At 39.2% G+C, this 21,397-nt stretch overlaps 1 protein-coding gene across 1 annotated transcript in view; it reads left to right on the top strand.

Annotated features, from left to right (window-relative positions):
* Positions 1–21,397, top strand: part of TOM1L1 (target of myb1 like 1 membrane trafficking protein) — a 66,133-nt gene that overhangs the window by 30,632 nt on the left and 14,104 nt on the right. The window contains exons 8-11 of the mRNA XM_044248642.1: positions 1,575–1,708; positions 7,079–7,139; positions 7,522–7,639; positions 8,496–8,592. Of these exons, the coding sequence (XP_044104577.1) occupies positions 1,575–1,708; positions 7,079–7,139; positions 7,522–7,639; positions 8,496–8,592 (410 nt within the window). The remainder of the gene's footprint in view (positions 1–1,574; positions 1,709–7,078; positions 7,140–7,521; positions 7,640–8,495; positions 8,593–21,397) is intronic.

Genomic DNA, 21,397 nt, shown 5'->3' with positions numbered 1-21,397 from the left:
GTTGTCTTTCTCCGCTTGACTTATTTCGCTAAGCATGATACGCTCTAGTTCCATCCATGTTGTCGCAAATGGCAAGATTTCGTTTCTTTTGATGGCTGCATAGTATTCCATTGTGTATATATACCACATCTTCTTGATCCATTCATCTGTGGATGGACATCTAGGTTCTTTCCATAGTTTGGCTATTGTGGACATTGCTGCTATAAACATTCGGGTGCACATGCTCCTTTGGATCACTACGTTTGTATCTTTAGGGTAAATTCCCAGTAGTGCAATTGCTGGGTCATAGGGCAGTTCTATTTTCAACATTTTGAGGAACCTCCATGCTGTTTTCCAGAGTGGTTGCACCAGCTTGCATTCCCACCAACAGTGTAGGAGGGTTCCCCTTTCTCCGCATCCTCGCCAGCATCTGTCATTTCCTGACTTGTTGATTTTAGCCATTCTGACTGGTGTGAGGTGATATCTCATTGTGGTTTTGATTTGTATTTCCCTGATGCCGAGTGATATGGAGCACTTTTTCATGTGTCTGTTGGCCATCTGGATGTCTTCTTTGCAGAAACGTCTGTTCATGTCCTCTGCCCATTTCTTGATTGGATTATTTGTTCTTTGGGTGTTGAGTTTGTTAAGTTCTTTATAGATTTTGGACACTAGTCCTTTATCTGATATGTCGTTTGCAAATATCTTCTCCCATTCTGTCAGTTGTCTTTTGGTTTTGTTAACTGTTTCCTTAGGCAGCAGTTTTCAAATTGTCAGTGTACATAAAAGACACTTCAAGATGCTTACTTTAAAAAAAAAAAAAAAAAAAAAGATTCCCAGACCCTCCTTACTCTGGAGATTCTGAATCAGTGTGTCAGCTGTAGGTGCCGTGCTTATGAGGAAAAGCTAGTTTGGGGAATGCAGTCCTGGCTTAATGCAGTGACTCCAAACAAGGATAGTATCCCTGACTTTTTTTTTTTTTTTTTTTTTAAATTTTGTTTCAGTTTACCTTGGAATCTGATACTGCTAATTGTAAACTTTAAATATTTATTTAAGTGAAATGTAATAGGAAAATTGTGCCACTATAAATGTGTTTTAACTACTACTTTCTTCTACTATCCCTAATAGCGACAGTAAGCATTTTGTGTTTTATGTAGTGCTTTATAGTCCTGGAGTTCCTCATTTCATATCTCATTTGCTTTTTATGTCACCCTTTGAGGTAGATGTGGCAACCAGTATAACTTTCATTTATCAAATGAGGAAACTGAAATTTAGAAAACAGGTGATTTCTGTATTCTACGGTTGTAAGCAGTACCGTAGAATTCCCATATACCAGTTCTAATTTCTAGTCTAGTGTTCTGCGCAGTGTACCGTAGTATTCTTATGACACCTATTTTGGTTTTTAGAGGAAAATATAATCATGTGTAACTCATCGCCTTCTGATAAGAAGGACAAGTGTTACATAATTAAATACTTTGGTAATCTCCCATAGGTGACTCATGGGGGACGTGATCAACCAACAGACACGCATTGGTGCATCAGTTCTTAATAGGACTTCCCTAGCGTGGAAAATGAAATGTTTTTCCTTTCTTTGACAGAAACTTTACAAGACAGGTCGGGAGATGCAGGAGAGGATCATGGACCTGCTCATCGTGGTGGAGAATGAAGACGTTACCATTGAGCTAATTCAAGTGAATGAGGATTTGAATAACGCCCTCCTTGGATGTGAGAGGTGAGCTGAAGTGCATCCTTTCCACCCTCTCCCACTTGTAGTTTCTTCCAGAGTGACTCGGCATTCTTGTAAGAGTACCTGCTGGGTGAATACTAGGTTAAGATCAAGGCTGCCTTCCTTCCAAGAGAGGGAATGTGATCCTGGCCTTCTGGGAGGTTGTGATATGGCCTGCAAGAGTAAGGGCACGTCTACGCAGTGCCGGGAGCATTCTTGGGCATTCTCGTGTAGCATAAACTTCTGACCACAGCAGGGCCTGGATCTTATTCACCTGATAACGTCTGCAATGAGCACATTGTAGACGCAAACAGATGAACAGTATAAACAGAGCATCACAGTAAGAGTAAGGTTTATCCTAAGTTCAAGATGGACAAGAACAAAAGAACAGTGCAGAGGAGAGGGGACGACATTGTATATGAAGAGAACAATCTGTACAACACCAGAGCAGTAGTTGAGGACATTTCGTATATGAGCAGAGTTGTTGTTTTTTAATTTCCATTCAGAAAACGATGAAGGCAAAAATTTTAAATACTCACCACTTTGTCACTAATGTTTTCGCCTTTTTTCCGCATTTTTATAGTAGTGATCATGTAAAAAAACATACGCTTCTGTTTTTCTCGATTTGATTCACCGTGTAACAAGTATCTTTGTGGTCTGTGCTTTGAATTCCTTTTGATAAGCTGTTATGTTTAAGCGCTCCATAATAGTCTATGTCTTTCCTGGTTCACTTATTAGGTGTTTTAGTTGTTTCTAATTCCTTCATTCATCAAAATAAGAGTCTTATAATCTATTGGAATAGACAAGGCTCTAAGTCAGGAAAACACCTTTAAGTACAAGTAGACACACTTGGAAATTGAAATAAGTGCAGTGAAACAAAGTGCAGGGGGTCTGCTTGGTAAGCGTATCAGCCAGATGTAATCCAAGTGGAGAGGAGGGAGGGGAGTGTTGATGAGGAAGTGCAGGTGTGGTGAGTACTGCAAAATGAGGGGGCATCGATGGGACACGATGCAGAGCAGGAGCTCCGAGGGTTTGTGAAGCTACAGAAAAGCACACAGGCCTGGGAAGAGAGAGAGAGCAGCCAGGATCCAACCTCCCTGCCCCCCACCAGGAGCTAGGGCATGCCTACACTGGCAGGTGACTTTTTCCTCTGTCTTAATGTATAAAAATATAGCTTCATGTGGAATCTAACAAACAAACAAACAAAAATCCAGCAAGAAAAGCAAAAACAACACAAAACCAACCACGTTCGTAGGTGCAGAGGAATTCGGTGGTGCTTGCTAGAGACACAGGAGGTGGGAGGTGGGAGGTGGGAGGTGAGAGGAATGGGGAGAAGGGAGTCAAAAGGTTAAAAAAAAATTAAAATAAAAAAAATAAAGGAACAACAACCAAATGTGGTGTGTGGGCTTTGCCTGGATCCTACTTTGAGCATGCTAACATTAAAAAACATTTAGTTGCTAATGGGAGAAATTTGAATGTGGGTGGAATATTAATATTAAGGGCTTTAGGGGGAAAATATAATGGTTAAGTCAGTGGTTAAGCTGAAAAATGTCTTTATTTTTGGAGAACACCTTCTAAAATAGGAATGAAATGTCATAAAGTTATATATTTTAATATATTTACATTAAATAAACAATATTTAATATAAATGTAATAAAGTTATATAACAATTTTAAATACTTCAGCAAAAAATACAAAAAGCAAATATGGCAAAAGATACATAGTTATCAAACTTAGTTGAGGAATACAGGGGTGTTCAGTATATTGTTCTCTTTACTTTCCTATAGGTTTGAAAGTTTCCTAATAAAAAGTTAAAGCAAATGAATCTGAGCTAACAATTAAAATCTTTTTTTATTTGTTTTTTTTAGGGGTTTTTTGGTGTGTTTTTTCTGAATTAACAATGTTACCTATATAAAACAACTTATTTCAGTGCTTTTAAAATATTGTATAAAACGGTATACATAAATCCACCCAAAGATCCATTATTAAGAACCTGAAAAAAGAAGTGGGGCGGGGGAGCCCCATAACTCCAGGCAAGTCTCATGGTCTCTTCCCAAAACTATCCCTAGGACTTCTGTCCTAGTAATTCTAGAGCATCTGAGCTCCCCACACTTTTTCTAGATCCTCATTTCTCAATAGGAATGATGTTGGCTTTGTGGGTAAGACAGTTTTCTCTTGTGTGGACCCTACTTAGTGGTTCATAAGGGAAATAGGGGAACAGGGCTTGATTCAAAAAAATTTTTTAATGAATCAAATCTTGATGATTTCTGGGAAGACTGCTTACCTTTTTAAGACTTAAGTTTGTTCCTGTCTATTTTTTTTAAGATTTTATTTATTTATTTGACAGACAGAGATTACAAGTAGGCAGAGAGGCAGGCAGAGAGAGGAGGAAGCAGGCTCCCTGCTGAGCAGAGAGCCCAATGCGGGGCTCCATCCCAGGACCCTGGGATCATGACCTGAGCCGAAGGCAGAGGCTTTAACCCACGGAGCCACCCAGGCGCCCCTGTTCCTGTCTATTAAAGAGGATAGTATTAGGGGCACCTGGGTGGCTCGGTGGGTTAAAGAGGATACTATTACCTCTTTTCAGGGTTTCATTTTTGTTTTGAAAACTAATGAATTAATGTATATAAAAGCACCTTGGGGAGTGCTAGCATGTTGACACTCATTAAATATTAATTTCTCCCTCCTCCCCATTAGTATCCCACTGGGCCATTTAACTTACTGATTAGATTTTTCTGTTGATCCATGAATGAACCAAGAGAATCAGTGACACAAAACCAGTAGCTGTGAAATGAGTTTTTTCCTTCACCGTCTCTTATGTACTACCTTATCAGAGACCACAGGTCCTTCATATGAAAAGATGACTTGGGCATTGACTGAGCATGTGAGCCAACAACTAGTGTTGTCTGGACACTGGACAAACTCAACTTCTTGCCTTTTGTTTTGTGTGGCATAAATCTTGGTTAAGTGGGAAGATAGCTCAGGAAGACCACATGGCTGTCAGCAGAGTGCTGCCTTCTGGTTTTCATTTTGGCAAATTCTATTACAAACCATGAAGACCATGGACTCATAACTTCTGAAGGGGAATGTCTAGATATCAAGAGATTGGGTTCCTTCTGTGAATGGCCCCTTCCGGTTCAGCTCTGAACCATGTGTGCCAAAGGCAATTGCAGTCAACTATGGGACAGAAACACTTAAGTCTGAAGCTTCAGAGAAAAATGTTTTGCCCCTGGGAAAGATCATAGTCTTGGTGTATTAGTTTCCTATAGCTGCTGTAACAAATCATCACAAATTTAGTGGTTCAAAACAGCATAAACATATTATTCTGCAGTTTGGTGAGAGTCCAAAAATGGGTCTTGCCAAGCTAACATTATGGTGTCAATAGGGGTATGTTCGTTTTTGGAGGCTCTAAAGGAGAATCCATTTGCTTATTGCTTAACTTTTGCAGCTTCTCAAGGCTGCCCACTCTCCTTGGCTCATGATTCCTTTCCACCAACTTCAAAGCCAACATCGTCTCGTTGAGTTTTTTAATATTGTATCATTCTTGCTTCCTCTTCTGCCTGTCACATTTAAGAGCCTTTGTGGTTACATTGCTCATCTGTACAGTCCTGGCTAATCTCCCTATTAAGGCCTTCCTATTAAGGCAACCTTCCATATGCCTTCCAAGCTAACACATTCACTGTTCCGGTGATAGGATATGGATATCTTGGAAGGGGGGAATCTCCATTCTGTTCATCACAGTCTGACCTCTGTTCCCCCAAATATTCTCATCCATCCATGTGCAAAATACATTTGCCCTATTCCAACATCCCCTGAAGTCTCTGCTCATTACATCTAGAGAAGAGTTGTGCAAATAAGAAAACAAGTTTGTTGCTCAAGGGTTGATCTGTGAGGGTGGTTCATACCCAGCACATAACTAATGTAGAAGAAGCTAGTGCCATAAGGAGGTGGAGGAAAAAACGTGTTTTAGAAGGGGAAAAATCCTTAAACCTAAGTGCATATTCTAATTTAGTATGTTGCTAAGGCAACTCTTAGTTTGCAAAGCATTTCTGCATTAATCCACCTGTATTATCTTTCTAGGGGTCACCCCTGAAAATAACTTTCTGAGGAAATGCTTCAAATGCTGCTATCCTCTTTTAGCAGGTAGAGAACTGAGGATCAGAAGTTATATCCACTATCCTACAGTTTTGTGATAATAAAGCTGACACTTGATCCTTGGACTACTGCCTTCAACTTCACTATTCTTTCAAAACTATTGTTCATTTATTTATCTGCTCTCTTTATTCCCAATGTACGAGCAATGTAAAATTGTAAAGTTCAATATTTTTAGTAGAACTCAGGCATCATAAAAATCAAGAAAAACAATGAAAATAGGTTGAATGTATTTGAATTTTTATGGAACGGTATTTATAATGGCGGGATTGGAAACAAGTGAAATATTTAAGAGTAGTTAAGTGTGGGGATGCTGGGTGGGTTAGTCAGTTAAGCATCTGACTTCATCTCAGGTCATGATCTTGGGGTCCTGGGATTGAGCCCTGTGTTGGACTCTACACTCAGTGGGGTGTCTGTTTCTCCCTCTCTCTCTCTCCCTCTGCCTCTTCTCCTGCTCATGTGCACTCTCTTTCTTTCTCTCTCAAATGGATAGATAAAATATGTTTGGTTGGTTGTTTGTTTCCAAAAAGAAGGTAGTTAAATGTGTGCTATGTTCATAAGGTAAAATATGCAGCCACTAAAAATTGCATTTCTGAATAACTGGGAAATGCTCACAACACAACTGAATTAGGATACAGAACTATGTGAAATATAATCGCAAATAAGTTTAAAAATAGATTAACTTACAGAAAAAGATACCAAAAGGAAATACATTGTGATATTAATAGGGACCATTTCTAGGTGATGGAATTACAACTAGTTTTGTTTTTTTTTTTTAAGATTTCATTTATTTATTAGAGAGAGTGAGCACATGAGCGAGCCAGGGGTGGGGGTGGGGAAGGGCAGAGGAGAGAGAGAGAGAGAACCTCAAGCAGACTTCACGCCCAGCATGGAACCTGATGTGGGGCTTGATTTCATGACCCAGAGATTACAACCCAAGCCAGTTCTCAAGAGTCAGATGCTCAACCAACCGAGCCATCCAAGCACCCCTATTACTAGTTTTTAATATATATTCATTTTCTCATAGTTTTCTCTAAAGGCATTACTACCCTTATAAAATGGAAAGAAATTTTTTTAAGTTCTTAACATACTTTATTAGGAGTCCGCGGGGATGAGGCTGATTATCTTTGTTCCTGAATATTTGCGTGTTAATAATTTGTTAAGGATTATAGCATGTTCATATATTTTTTCTTTCAAATACTTAAATTTTTCTAACTCAAACAGATTCACTCGGAACCAACAAAGGATTTTGGAGCAGAATAGGAACCAGAGGGAAGATGCCAACGTAAGTGAACAGAAATGTTAATAAAAAACAATTGAACATTTTACAAATTGTAGGGAATGAGGCTTACCTAAAACAAGTCTTAAAACAGAGGAGACATTCGTTAACAATTTGGAGTGGTTTTGGTGGTGGTATTTGCCTTAACAACTCGATATTATTACGCTACTCGTGAGAGGTCTTAAAAAGATTGTCTGATTAAGCAGCAACTCACGTAGATGGTGAGATACGATTAGTATGAGTGTTGCCTGTTGAATAGAGTTCTCCTTCGAGATGCATCCAAATAGGATTTTCCTTTAAAAAAAAAAAAAAAAAAAGTCCCTGGGGAGAAAGCCATGATAAACTACCCGAGATTTTTTTTCTGAATTGTGTTTTTGTTTGTTTTCAGACTACCAGTGAACCTTCTGCCCCATCCTGTGATCTCTTGGACTTTAGGCTTAGTCCTCCAATGCCTAGGGCCACTCTGGGAGAACTCAACACCGTGAATGCTCAGCTTTCAGACTTAAGTAAATAAGCACATGGGCCTTTCAGACGAGCAGAAGAGCTTGATGTGAAACAGTTCTGCTTGGTTTCATGATTAAATGCAACCTGGGAAGGACTGAAGTCCGTTTGAATGTCAGAGAACTATATTGGGAGATGTAATTTTTCCTTGGCCAATGGTTGGGTCAAACCCAGAAGTGGGATATCTGGGAGGGGGATCCCTGAAACTCATCCTCTGGCTTAGAATCGCATCAGATTCACCTGGTCTACTTTTATAGAGGTGGTTCAGCATCATGGCCAAACTTAAAACCACTCTGGACCACACACTATGACCTTTGGGTTTCTCTGCTGGGCTACAGCCTTAGGTAAGGGAATATTTTTGATGCTGATAGAGAAAGTCAGGAATTAGGAGGACTGACCTACATGGTGGTGAAACGTGGAGGAAAAAAACACAGGTTTTTGAGGTAGAAGTCCAAGTGGAAATCCTCTGTCTGCCACCTTATAGCCACCCAACCTGTGAGACTTTTCTCCTTTGGGATGTCTCAGGATTATAGGAAGTTGAGAGCTTGGGGAGAAGAGGATAGAGCTCTGTATGTGCCCTGGCTTTTTACTTTTGTGCCTGAGAGAACAAGACACACAAAATTCTTTCCATTCTAGATCAGTTTGGGATTTCAGAAGACCCAATATAAAAACATTTGTTACCTTCACAAAACCCTTTTTTGTGGTAGCATTTCTCTTCCCAGTTCTGTTTGAGGAAATGATTTTACGGTGGCAGAAATATCTGTTTTTTTGTTTTGTTTTGTTTTTAATGTGTAAAATCGAGCCAGAATAACTGAATGACAAAATGTTTTTAAAGCCAAACAAGTCCATTTTGTGTTCTAGATTTTAGCTCTCCAAGTCCTGCCGTAACAAACAACTTGAACCCCAGTCTTCGTCCACAGGTGGATTTGCTAGCCTTGGAAAATATGGAAACACCCTTGTAAGTATGTCCAGTAATACCACAGAGGTAATACCATCTTCTTCTGATTCCTTATATTTAAGAAAGCATGATGTAAGAGGAAATGTAGAGGCTTGGGAATCAGACAGTTTTGAGATAGAATCTCAGCTCTGCTTCCTACTAGCTGCGTGAACCTGGATGAGAAACTTCACCAGGGTGAACCTTCATTTTTCTTCTGAGAATACTTCCTAGGGTTCTTGCAAAGATTCCTTGAGATGTTATATGTAACCCCTAATACAGCAGTCTAGGTGGTAAGCCTTCCAAAAATTATTTATTTTTCAGTGGTAACAGTGGGGGACGAACAGGGGAATTGAGTGACAAGGGAGGTAAAACAAAAAAATGGCCACACGAATTATGGAGCACTTGCATGTGCCAGGCACTTTGCTAAGCTGTGTTTGTTTATTCCATTTAATCTTCGCAAAAACTCTTGCATCTATGCTGTTGTCATTATGCCGATTTTACAGGAGAAGAGGCTGAGATTTAGGGAATTGAAACGGCCCAAGTTCATAAGCTATGAAGAAGCAGGTCAGATGAATTGATAGGTCACCAGAAAAGAGAGATGGATGGCCCATAAACAGATGCAGTGATGCTCAACCTTACTTAAAATTATGGAAGTATAAATTAAACTACAGTGACTTTTTTTTTTTTTGAGGGAATGTATTTATTTTTTATTTTTTTTTATAGCTAATATTATATAAGTTTTTTTTCCCAATTTATTTATTTTCAGAAAAACAATATTCATTATTTTTTCACCACACCCAGTGCTCCATGCAAGCCGTGCCCTCTATAATACCCACCACCTGGTACCCCAACCTCCCACCCCCCCCCGCCACTTCAAACCCCTCAGATTGTTTTTCAGAGTCCATAGTCTCTCATGGTTCATCTCCCCTTCCAATTTACCCAAAAGCACATACCCTCCCCAATGTCCATAACCCTACCCCCCTTCTCCCAACCCCCCTCCCCCCAGCAACCTACAGTTTGTTTCGTGAGATTAAGAGTCACTTATGGCTTGTCTCCCTCCCTATCCCATCTTGTTTCATGGATTCTTCTCCTACCCACTTAAGCCCCCATGTTGCATCACTACTCCCTCATATCAGGGAGATCATATGATAGTTGTCTTTCTCCGCTTGACTTATTTTGCTAAGCATGATATGCTCTAGTTCCATCCATGTTGTCGCAAATGGCAAGATTTCGTTTCTTTTGATGGCTGCATAGTATTCCATTGTGTATATATACCACATCTTCTTGATCCATTCATCTGTTGATGGATATCTAGGTTCTTTCCATAGTTTGGCTATTGTGGACATTGCTGCTATAAACATTCGGGTGCACGTGCCCCTTTGGATCACTACGTTTGTATCTTTAGGGTAAATTCCCAGTAGTGCAATTGCTGGGTCATAGGGCAGTTCTATTTTCAACATTTTGAGGAACCTCCATACTGTTTTCCAGAGTGGTTGCACCAGCTTGCATTCCCACCAACAGTGTAGGAGAGTTCCCCTTTCTCCGCATCCTCGCCAGCATCTGTCATTTCCTGACTTGTTGATTTTAGCCATTCTGACTGGTGTGAGGTGATATCTCATTGTGGTTTTGATTTGTATTTCCCTGATGCCGAGTGATATGGAGCACTTTTTCATGTGTCTGTTGGCCATCTGGATGTCTTCTTTGCAGAAACGTCTGTTCATGTCCTCTGCCCATTTCTTGATTGGATTATTTGTTCTTTGGGTGTTGAGTTTGTTAAGTTCTTTATAGATTTTGGACACTAGTCCTTTATCTGATATGTCGTTTGCAAATATCTTCTCCCATTCTGTCAGTTGTCTTTTGGTTTTGTTAACTGTTTCCTTTGCTGTGCAAAAGCTTTTGATTTTGATGAAATCCCAAAAGTTCATTTTTGCCCTTGCTTCTCTTGCCTTTGGCGATGTTCCTAGGAAGATGTTGCTGCGGCTGAGGTCGAAGAGGTTGCTGCCTGTGTTCTCCTCAAGGATTTTGATGGATCCTTTCTCACATTGAGGTCCTTAATCCATTTTGAATCTATTTTTGTGTGTGGTGTAAGGAAATGGTCCAATTTCATTTTTCTGCACGTGGCTGTCCAATTTTCCCAACACCATTTATTGAAGAGGCTGTCTTTTTTCCATTGGACATTCTTTCCTGCTTTGTCAAAGATTAGTTGACCATAGAGTTGAGGGTCTATTTCTGGGCTCTCTATTCTGTTCCATTGGTCTATGTGTCTGTTTTTGTGCCAGTACCATGCTGTCTTGATGATGACAGCTTTGTAGTAAAGCTTGAAGTCCGGAATTGTGATGCCACCAACTTTGGCTTTGTTTTTCAATATCCCTTTGGCTATTCGAGGTCTTTTCTGGTTCCATATAAATTTTAAAATTATTTGTTCCATTTCTTTGAAAAAGATGGATGGTACTTTGATAGGAATTGCATTAAATGTGTAGATTGCTTTAGGTAGCATAGACATTTTCACAATATTTATTCTTCCAATCCAGGAGCATGGAACATTTTTCCATTTCTTTGTGTCTTCCTCAATTTCTTTCATGAGTACTTTATAGTTTTCTGAGTATAGATTCTTAGCCTCTTTGGTTAGGTTTATTCCTAGGTATCTTATGGTTTGGGGTGCAGTTGTAAATGGGATTGACTCCTTAATTTCTCTTTCTTCTGTCTTGTTGTTGGTGTAGAGAAATGCAACTGATTTCTGTGCATTGATCTTATATCCTGACACTTTACTGAATTCCTGTATAAGTTCTAGCAGTTTTGGAGTGGAGTCTTTTGGGTTTTCCACATAGAGTATCATATCATCTGTGAAGAGTGATAATTTGACTTCTTCTTTGCCGATTTGGATGCCTTTAATTTCCTTTTGTTGTCTGATTGCTGAGGCTAGGACTTCTAGTACTATGTTGAATAGCAGTGGTGATAATGGACATCCCTGCTGTGTTCCTGACCTTAGTTGAAAAGCTTTCAGTTTTTCTCCATTGAGAATGATATTTGCAGTGGGTTTTTCATAGATGGCTTTGATGATATTGAGGTATGTGCCCTCTATCCCTGCACTTTGAAGGGTTTTGATCAGGAAGGGATGCTGTACTTTGTCAAATGCTTTTTCAGCATCTATTGAGAGTATCATATGGTTCTTGTTCTTTCTTTTATTGATGTGTTGTATCACATTGACTGATTTGCGGATGTTGAACCAACCTTGCAGCCCTGGGATAAATCCCACTTGGTCGTGGTGAATAATCCTTTTAATGTACTGTTGAATCCTATTGGCTACTATTTTGGTGAGAATTTTTGCATCTGTGTTCATCAAGGATATTGGTCTATAGCTCTCTTTTTTGATGGGATCCTTGTCTGGTTTTGGGATCAAGGTGATGCTGGCCTCATAAAATGAGTTTGGAAGTTTTCCTTCCATTTCTATTTTTTGGAACAGTTTCAGGAGAATAGGAATTAGTTCTTCTTTAAATGTTTGGTAGAATTCCCCCGGGAAGCCATCTGGCCCTGGGCTTTTGTTTGTTTGGAGATTTTTAATGACTGTTTCAATCTCCTTACTGGTTATGGGTCTGTTCAGGCTTTCTATTTCTTCCTGGTTCAATTTTGGTAGTTTATATGTTTCTAGGAATGCATCCATTTCTTCCAGATTGTCAAATTTGTTGGCGTAGAGTTGCTCATAGTATGTTCTTATAATAGTTTGTATTTCTTTGGTGTTAGTTGTGATCTCTCCTCTTTCATTCATGATTTTATTTATTTGGGTCCTTTCTCTTTTCTTTTTGATAAGTCTGGCCAAGGGTTTATCAATTTTATTAATTCTTTCAAAGAACCAGCTTCTAGTTTGGTTGATTTGTTCTATTGTTTTTTTGGTTTCTATTTCATTGATTTCTGCTCTGATCTTTATGATTTCTCTTCTCCTGCTGGGCTTAGGGTTTCTTTCTTGTTCTTTCTCCAGCTCCTTTAGGTGTAGGGTTAGGTTGTGTACCTGAGACCTTTCTTGTTTCTTGAGAAAAGCTTGTACCGCTATATATTTTCCTCTCAGGACTGCCTTTGTTGTGTCCCACAGATTTTGGACCATTGTATTTTCATTATCATTTGTTTCCATGATTTTTTTCAATTCTTCTTTAATTTCCCGGTTGACCCATTCATTCTTTAGAAGGATGCTGTTTAGTCTCCATGTATTTGTGTTCTTTCCAAACTTCCTCTTGTGGTTGAGTTCTAGCTTCAGAGCATTGTGGTCTGAAAATATGCAGGGAATGATCCCAATCTTTTGATACCGGTTGAGTCCTGATTTAGGACCGAGGATGTGATCTATTCTGGAGAATGTTCCATGCGCACTAGAGAAGAATGTGTATTCTGTTGCTTTGGGATGAAATGTTCTGAATATATCTGTGATGTCCATCTCATCCAGTGTATCATTTAAGGCCTTTATTTCCCTGTTGATCTTTTGCTTGGATGATCTGTCCATTTCAGTGAGGGGAGTGTTAAAGTCCCCTACTATTATTATATTATTGTTGATGTGTTTCTTTGATTTTGTTATTAATTGGTTTATATAGTTGGCTGCGCCCACGTTGGGGGCATAGATATTTAAAATTGTTAGATCTTCTTGTTGGACAGACCCTCTGAGTATGATATAGTGTCCTTCCTCATCTCTTATTATAGTCTTTGGCTTAAAATCTAATTGATCTGATATAAGGATTGCCACTCCTGCTTTTTTCTGATGTCCATTAGCATGGTAAATTCTTTTCCACCCCCTCACTTTAAGTCTGGAGGTGTCTTCGGGTTTAAAATGAGTTTCTTGGAGGCAACATATAGATGGGTTTTGTTTTTTTATCCATTCTGATACCCTGTGTCTTTTGATTGGGGCATTTAGCCCATTAACATTCAGGGTAACTATTGAGAGATATGATTTTAGTGCCATTGTATTGCCTGTAAGGTGACTGTTACTGTATATTGTCTCTGTTCCTTTCTGATCTACCACTTGTAGGCTCTCTCTTTGCTTAGAGGACCCCTTTCAGTATTTCCTGTAGAGCTGGTTTGGTGTTTGCAAATTCTTTCAGTTTTTGTTTGTCCTGGAAGCTTTGAATCTCTCCTTCTATTTTCAATGATAGCCTAGCTGGATATAGTATTCTTGGCTGCATGTTTTTCTCGTTTAGTGCTCTGAAAATGTCATGCCAGCTCTTTTTGGCCTGCCAGGTCTCTGTGGATAAGTCAGCTGCCAATCTAATACTTTTACCATTGTATGTTACAGACTTCTTTTCCCGGGCTGCTTTCAGGATTTTCTCTTTGTCACTAAGGCTTGTAAATTTTACTATTAGGTGACGGGGTGTGGGCCTATTCTTATTGATTTTGAGGGGCGTTCTCTGAACCTCCTGAATTTTGATGCTCGTTCCTTTTGCCATATTGGGGAAATTCTCCCCAATAATTCTCTCCAGTATACCTTCTGCTCCCCTCTCTCTTTCTTCTTCTTCTGGAATCCCAATTATTCTAATGTTGTTTCGTCTTATGGTGTCACTTATCTCTTGAATTCTCCCCTCATGGTCCAGTAGCTGTTTGTCCCTCTTTTGCTCAGCTTCTTTATTCTCTGTCATTTGGTCTTCTATATCGCTAATTCTTTCTTCTGCCTCATTTATCCTAGCAGTGAGAGCCTCCATTTTTGATTGAACTTCATTAATAGCTTTTTTGATTTCAACTTGGTTAGATTTTAGTTCTTTTATTTCTCCAGAAAGGGCTTTTATATCTCTGGAGAGGGTTTCTCTAATATCTTCCATGCCTTTTTCAAGCCCGGCTATAACCTTGAGAATTGTCATTTTGAACTCTAGATCTGACATATTACCAATGTCTGTATTGATTAGGTCCCTAGCCTTCGGTACTGCCTCTTGTTCTTTTTTTTGTTGTGAATTTTTCCGCCTTGTCATTTTGTCCAGCTAAGAGTATATGAAGGAGCAAGTAAAATACTAAAAGGGTGGCAACAATCCCAGGAAAATATGCTTTAACCAAATCAGAAGAGATCCCAAATCATGAGGGGGGATTTCTCCCCCCTCACGATTGGGTGAGGGATCTCCTCTGATTGGGATCTCCTTTGATTGGGATCTCCCAATCTCTTCTGATTGGGATCTCCCAATCTCTTCTGATTGGGATCTCTTCTGATTTGGGGATAAAAAGAGGTTCAAAAAGAAAGAAAGAAAAAAAAGAAAAAAGAATTAAAAAAAGAGATTGAATTAAAAATTCAATCAAGAATTTAAAAAAGAATTAAGAAAAAAAAATTGAAGAGATTAGGATCTCTTCTGATTTGGGGATAAAAAGAGGTTCAAAAAGAAAGAAAGAAAAAAAAGAATTAAAAAAAAAGAAAATGAATAAAGAAAAGTATAAAAAAGCAAAATATATATATATTAGATAATCTAGTTAAAAAACGTTAAAAAAGAAAAGGGTAAAAGTTATAAAAAATTTTAGCAGAAGAAGAGAAAAAAAATGAAAAAAAAAAAATAAATTAACTGCAAGACTAAAAAATCACAGGCAGAAAGCCATGAGTTCCGTGTTTTGTTTTCGCCTCCTCTGGAATTCTGCTGCTCTCTCCTTGGTATTGAAACTGCACTCCTTGGTAGGTGAACTTGGTCTTGCCTGGATTTCTTGTTGATCTTCTGGGGGAGGGGCCTGGTGTAGTGATTCTCAAGTGTCTTTGCCCCAGGCGGAATTACACCGCCCTTACCAGGGGCCGGGCTGAGTGATCTGCTCGGCTTTGCTTTCAGGAGCTTTTGTTCCCTGAGCGCTTTCCGTAGAGTTCCAGAGGACGGGAATACAAATGGTGGCCTCCTGGTCTCCGGCCCGGAGGAGCCGAGAGCCCAGGGTCCCGCTCCCCTGTGCGCCCTCAGCGAACAGCTCCTAGTAACTCGCGTCTGCCTGACCTCCGGCCGCACTCCAAGCTCACCGAGCTTGCGACCGGTTCAAGGCAACTCCGAGCTGTGAGCTTACTGTCGGCTCTGTCTCTGCAGCCGGCTTTCCCGTTCCAATATCCGCAAGCTCTGCGACACTCAGACACCCCCGATCCTTCTGTGACCCTGCGGGACCTGAGGTCACGCCGACCCCGTGTGGGCTTCGCCCCGGTTTAGCCTCCGGAGCGATGTCCCTCAGCGGAACAGACTTTTAAAAGTCCTGATTTTAAAAGTCAAGTTGCTCCGCCGCTTGCCGGGAGCCGGCCCCTCCCCCCGGGGTCTATCTTCCCGTCACTTTGGATTCACTTCTCCGCCAGTCCTACCTTTCAGAAAGTAGTTGTTTTTCTGTTTCTAGAATTGCTGTTCTTCTCTTCGATCTGCCGATGGATTTGCAGGTGTTTGCAATCTTTAGATAAGCTCTCTAGCTGATCTCCTGCTAGCTGAGGTAGTCTCAGCCTGCTACTTCTCCGCCATCTTGACCGAGGGAATGTTAAACTACAGTGACTTTTTATTTTTTACCTCACAGATTGGTAAGAGTCTGAATGTTTGCTAATGCACTTTACTGGCTGTGGAAAGACAGATACTATCATAAAATTATGCAATTCTTACGAGGGGCAAGTGGTAATATCTGTTACAATTATAAATGCATTTGTCTTTGAACCCACCATCTCATTTCTAGGAATTCATACTTGCTTATGCAAAATGAGGTGTTCACAAGATTATTCTTGACAACATTTGGGCATAGCTAATAATTGGAAATGACTGAACTATGCATCAGCTGTGGCCTAAATACCTACACAATGTATTATTACACAACCAGGGGACAAAAGTGACTCTCTGTGAGGAACAATCACCAATATATTATGATGAAGTGAAGAAGTGTGCAAAGTAATGTATGTTTGCATAAGAAAGTAAGAAATAATATAAACATTTGCCTCTTTGTGTTAAGAAACACAAGAAGGGTGCAGAAGAAACTGAAAAAGGCACAATTGCCTTAAGGCCAAGGAGAAGCTGGATACACTAGATATAGCAAAAAATAAACAAGTTGGATTTTCTGTATGAAAGGCTGGGTTTTTTTTTTCCTTTTAAATGTAGTATTTTAGGTAATAGTGGATTTCCATGATTCAGGTATCAAAATGATATAAAAAAATCTGCAAGGGGGCACCTGGGTGGCTCAGTGGGTTAAGCCGCTGCCTTCGGCTCAGGTCGTGATCTCGGGGTCCTGGGGTCGAGTCCCGCATCGGGCTCTCTGCTCAGCGGGGAGCCTGCTTCCTCCTCTCTCTCTCTCTGCCTGCCTCTCTGCCTACTTGTGATCTCTCTCTGTCAAATAAATGGATAAAATCTTTGAAAAAAAAAATCTGCAAGGACAGTACTGCAAGGACAGACATATAATGAATATGATTTTTTTCTCCTTTATTAAATACAGCATACTCATACTCTACATACCCCTATGAACCTCACATTTGTTTTTCACTCAACATAGCTTGGCATATCTTGATAAAAATACATGGGTTTTCACATCAGTGGATTTAGACATGTTTTTAGATTTGCCCAGTGTTTGTGCTCAAGCACTGAGTTACTTTTCTACTTAAAAGGAGTGGGGGGCAGAGGCAGAGAAGGGAAATGAGAAAGAAGAATCAAAATGGGAAGAAAAGAAACAAAAGGGCAGGAGAGGACTGAGGACAGCTTCACGTGTTGGGAAAGAATAGTGTCAGTGGCTGTGTTGTAAACGACTAGTCGGTCGGTACCATCACATAACTGTGATACAAGCAATGCTGCAATGCTGTAGGCAGATTTCCAGGAAGTTGCTTAGTAAATAATGTGATCCAAAGGAACTTATTCTGTTTTCCTTTATCCTGCAAATCGTGTTGTGTAATGAGAAGTGACTATATAGGTGAAATCCAGTTATAAAAATGTCTCTATAAAGCTTATAAAAAGATCCAATCCTATCTAATAGCTGCTTGTTTTAATCTGTAGTATCAGGGATCTTTAGTGTGCATAAAAATCACTTGGGGGTTATTAAAAAGTAAAATTGCTGGCCCCCAAAATTCTGACTCAGTAGTTGGACTGAGTAGGACTCAGTAGTAGTACTACTTGGTAGTACTACTCAGTCGGACTACTGAGTGGGACTCAGTAGTAGGACTCCTTAGTTGTTCGTGTTTTTTTTTTTTAAGATTTTATTTATGTATTTGACAGACAAAGATCACAAGTAGGCAGAGAGGCAGGCAGGGAGAAAGGAGGAAACAGGCTCCCTGCTGAGCAGAGAGCCCTGATACAGGGCTCGATCCCAGGACTCTGGGATCATGACCTGAGCCAAAGGCAGAGGCTTTAACCCACTGAGCCACCCAGGATTCCTTAGTTTTAAAAAGCATCCCAGGAGAATCATAAAGCAGTACTTTGCTGATCTTTCATTAGAAACCCTATAATGGTTGTCCACCCAACATCCATATATCAAAATATAATTATAGTTCTTAGAATTCACTGGAATAAAAGATAATGTGTAATATCAATATTTTTTTTTAGACTAAGACTTTTGTATCCATTTTCTAATTTTCGGAAGGGCTTATACCTGAGTGAAACTATAATAGTGTCAGGAATTAAAGCACTAAAGTTACCTAATGTGTGTACTGTGGGTTAAATACTGTGCCAGAGATCACACATGAAAGGCAAAATTAGCCATCAAAAATATGTTAGAGTCTTGAGAATTTTCCACCCCTCTGTGTTTGTTGTTCACCACCACAGAACAAATGAGTGATGGAATTATTCTAACAGAAACGAATCTTGAAAAACCATGATTGTGGGATAAGGTATAATAGGTCATATTTATAGTCCACTTACTATCCGGCAACAGACTAACAAGAATAAGTAAGGTTGAATAAATTACTTACTAGTGCTCCTTATAGGACTGGGAGGTAGATATACCATCATTCTCATTTCTTCAAAAGTGAAGAAACCAAGGCTGAAGATTAACCTGCCCAAAGGTGTTGCAAATTCAAGTGGGTCAAGGATTCAAATTCAATTGGGTCTGATTCCAGTGCCTGGTTTCTTTTTTTTTTTTTCTCTCTGCTTTAATTAATTTTATTTTTAAAATTTCTATAAGGTGAAATTTCACTTGTTTAAAATATTGTTTTTCTTTGGTGTGTGGTCCTATGAATTTTAACATATGTCTAGATCATGTAACCACCACTGCAGGATACAGGATAGTTCTTCACCCCCCAAATTCCCTTGTGGCATTTCTTTATAGTTATACTGTCCCACACTCTATAACACACCCAGCAACCACCAGTCTGTTCTCTGTCCCTGTAGTTTGTCTTTTCAAACATGGCATCTAAATAGAATCATGCAGTGTGTCCTCTTTCTAGAAAACATTGTGTAAAATTGGCATTTGCTTCATATATTCTGCAGTTCTATTATTAAGTGCATGTGCATTCAGTATTGCTGTGTCTTCCTTGTGAATTGACCCTTAAAGCATTGTATCATCTCCTTTTCATCCCTTCTGACTTTCTTTGCCCTGATGTCTACTTTGATATTAATATAGCCACTCTAGCTTGCTTTTGATTAGTGTTTGTGTGGTGAATTGTTTTTCATTTTTTTACTTTTAACTGTATAAAAAATACTTGAGGGGCACCTGGGTGGCTCAGAGGGTTAAAGCCCCTGCCTTCGGCTCAGGTCATCTCTGGGATTAAGTCCTGCATCGGGCTCTCTGCTCTGCAGGGAGCCTGCTTCCTCCTCTCTCTCTGCCTGCCTCTCTGCCTACTTGTGATCTCTGTCAAATAAAAATATTTGAACTGCATTTCTTGTAGATAGCATATAGTTGGGTCATGCCTTTCTATGTACTCTTGTAACTTCTGTCTTTAACTGTACATTTAGACCATTTACATTTACTGTATTTAGGTTTGGATTTAGGTTTAACATTATGTAACTTACTTGTTCTCTTTGTTGTTGTTGTTGTTGTTGTTTTCTGTTTCCTCCTTACTGCAGTCTTTTGGATTGTTTGAATGTTTTCATTATTCCATCTTATCTACTATGAGTTTGACTGTAATTCTGTGTAGTTTATGTTATGAGGAGGGAGGGGAATGGTTGCTCTAAGGATTGCAAGTACATAATATTATAGTCCAAGTACATCCAATATTTTACCACTTAAAGTAAAAGGTAGGAAATTTAGAGATCCTCCATTTATATTGTACTTATTGTATATATCCACATTGAAAAAAAACCCCAAGACAATGTTATACTCTTTGTGTGCAACCTCAAGTATATTTTAAAGAACTCAAGAAGAGGAGGCTACCCAATATTTGCCGTTTCTGTTGATCTTTTTTTATTTTCTTATATGATTTCCGTTCTCTCTGAAGAATTTTCTTTAGCGATTCTTTTAGAGCATGTTTACCGGCAGTGAAAAATCTCCTTTTACTTCATGTGAGAATGTCTTTACTTCATCATTGTTCCTGAGGGATGTTTGCAATGGATACAGAATTCTGGCTTGATGAGATGTTGTTGTGTTTTTTTCTTTTTTCTTTCAGTTTTCAAACATTCTTCCACCCTCTTCTGGCCTATGTGGTTTCTAATGAGAAGTCTATATGCACTCACATCATTGTTCTCCTATAGATAATATGTTGTTTTCTCTGTGTTACACTTAAAGAATTTTTTCCCCTGATTTTGAACAGCTTAATTATGTCTGGACATGGATTTCTTTTGGTTTATTCTGTTTGGGGTTTGCTGAGAGTTTTCATTTCCTATGGCTGCCATCAAAAAAAAAAAAAAAAAAAAGATCACCACAAACTTGGTGGTTAAAAACCACAGGAATTAATTTTACCATACTCCTGAAGGCTAGAAACCTGAAATCTGCAGGGCCACACTCTCTGCAGGACTCTTAGAGACTAGCAGCATTCTTCATTCTTCTAGCTCCTGGTGACTGTTAGCACTTTTTTTTTTTTGCTTCCTTGGCTTGGCCCACATCACTCCACTTTCCGCCTCTACCTTCATGTTGTCTGATCTGTGTGTTTCAAATCTCCCTTTGCTTTTTTCTTTAAAATCACTTGTCATTGTATTTAAGGCTCATTCAATTAATATAATTCAATTAATATAATATTAATATAATCTCAAGATCCATAGCTTAAAAATATTTGAAAAGATCCATTTCCAAATCAAGTCACATTCACAAGTTCCAGGAATTAGGACAAGGAGATACCTTTTGCGGGTGGGGCACCATTCAACCTACTATACTGCATTTCTTGAATCTGTGGGTCTATGTCTTTCACCGCATTTGTGAAGTTTTCAGCCTTATAGTTCAAATACTTGCTCAAAACTACATGTTCTATTGTTCCTCTGGGACTCTTGATGACACAAATATTAGATCTGATATCATTGTCTGGTAAATGCCTAGAGTTCTGTTCCTTACTTTTTTCACTCTTTTTCTGTTTTGTTTTGTTTTGTTTTGTTTCCTTAAGATAGGATAATTTCTGTTAAGTTCAATTCTGCTGTCTTTTTTTTTACATAAATCTTTTATTTATATTCAATTAATTAACATATAATGTATTATTAGTTTCAGAGTTAGAGTCCCGTGATTCATCAGTCTTATATAATACCCAGTGCTCACTATGCCCTCCTCAATGTCCATCACCCAGTCACCCCCATGCAGCCCCCTCTCCAGCAACCCTCAGTTTGTTTTCTATGTTTAAGAGTCTCTTGTGGTTTGTCTCCCTCTCTGATTTCATCTTGTTTTATTTTTCCCTCCCTTCCCCTATGATCCTATTTTGTTTTTTAAATTCTACTTATGAGTGAGTTCATATGATAATCATCTTTCTCTGACTGACTTATTTCGCTTAGTGTAATACCCTCTACTTCCACTATGTCCTTGGCAAATGGCAAGATTT

Source organism: Neovison vison, chromosome 5 (assembly GCF_020171115.1).
Source record: "Neovison vison isolate M4711 chromosome 5, ASM_NN_V1, whole genome shotgun sequence".
NCBI classification, from domain to species: Eukaryota; Metazoa; Chordata; class Mammalia; order Carnivora; family Mustelidae; genus Neogale; species Neogale vison.
The sequence above is the reverse complement of the archived record's forward strand: the minus strand, read 5'-3'. Positions and strand labels throughout refer to the sequence as shown.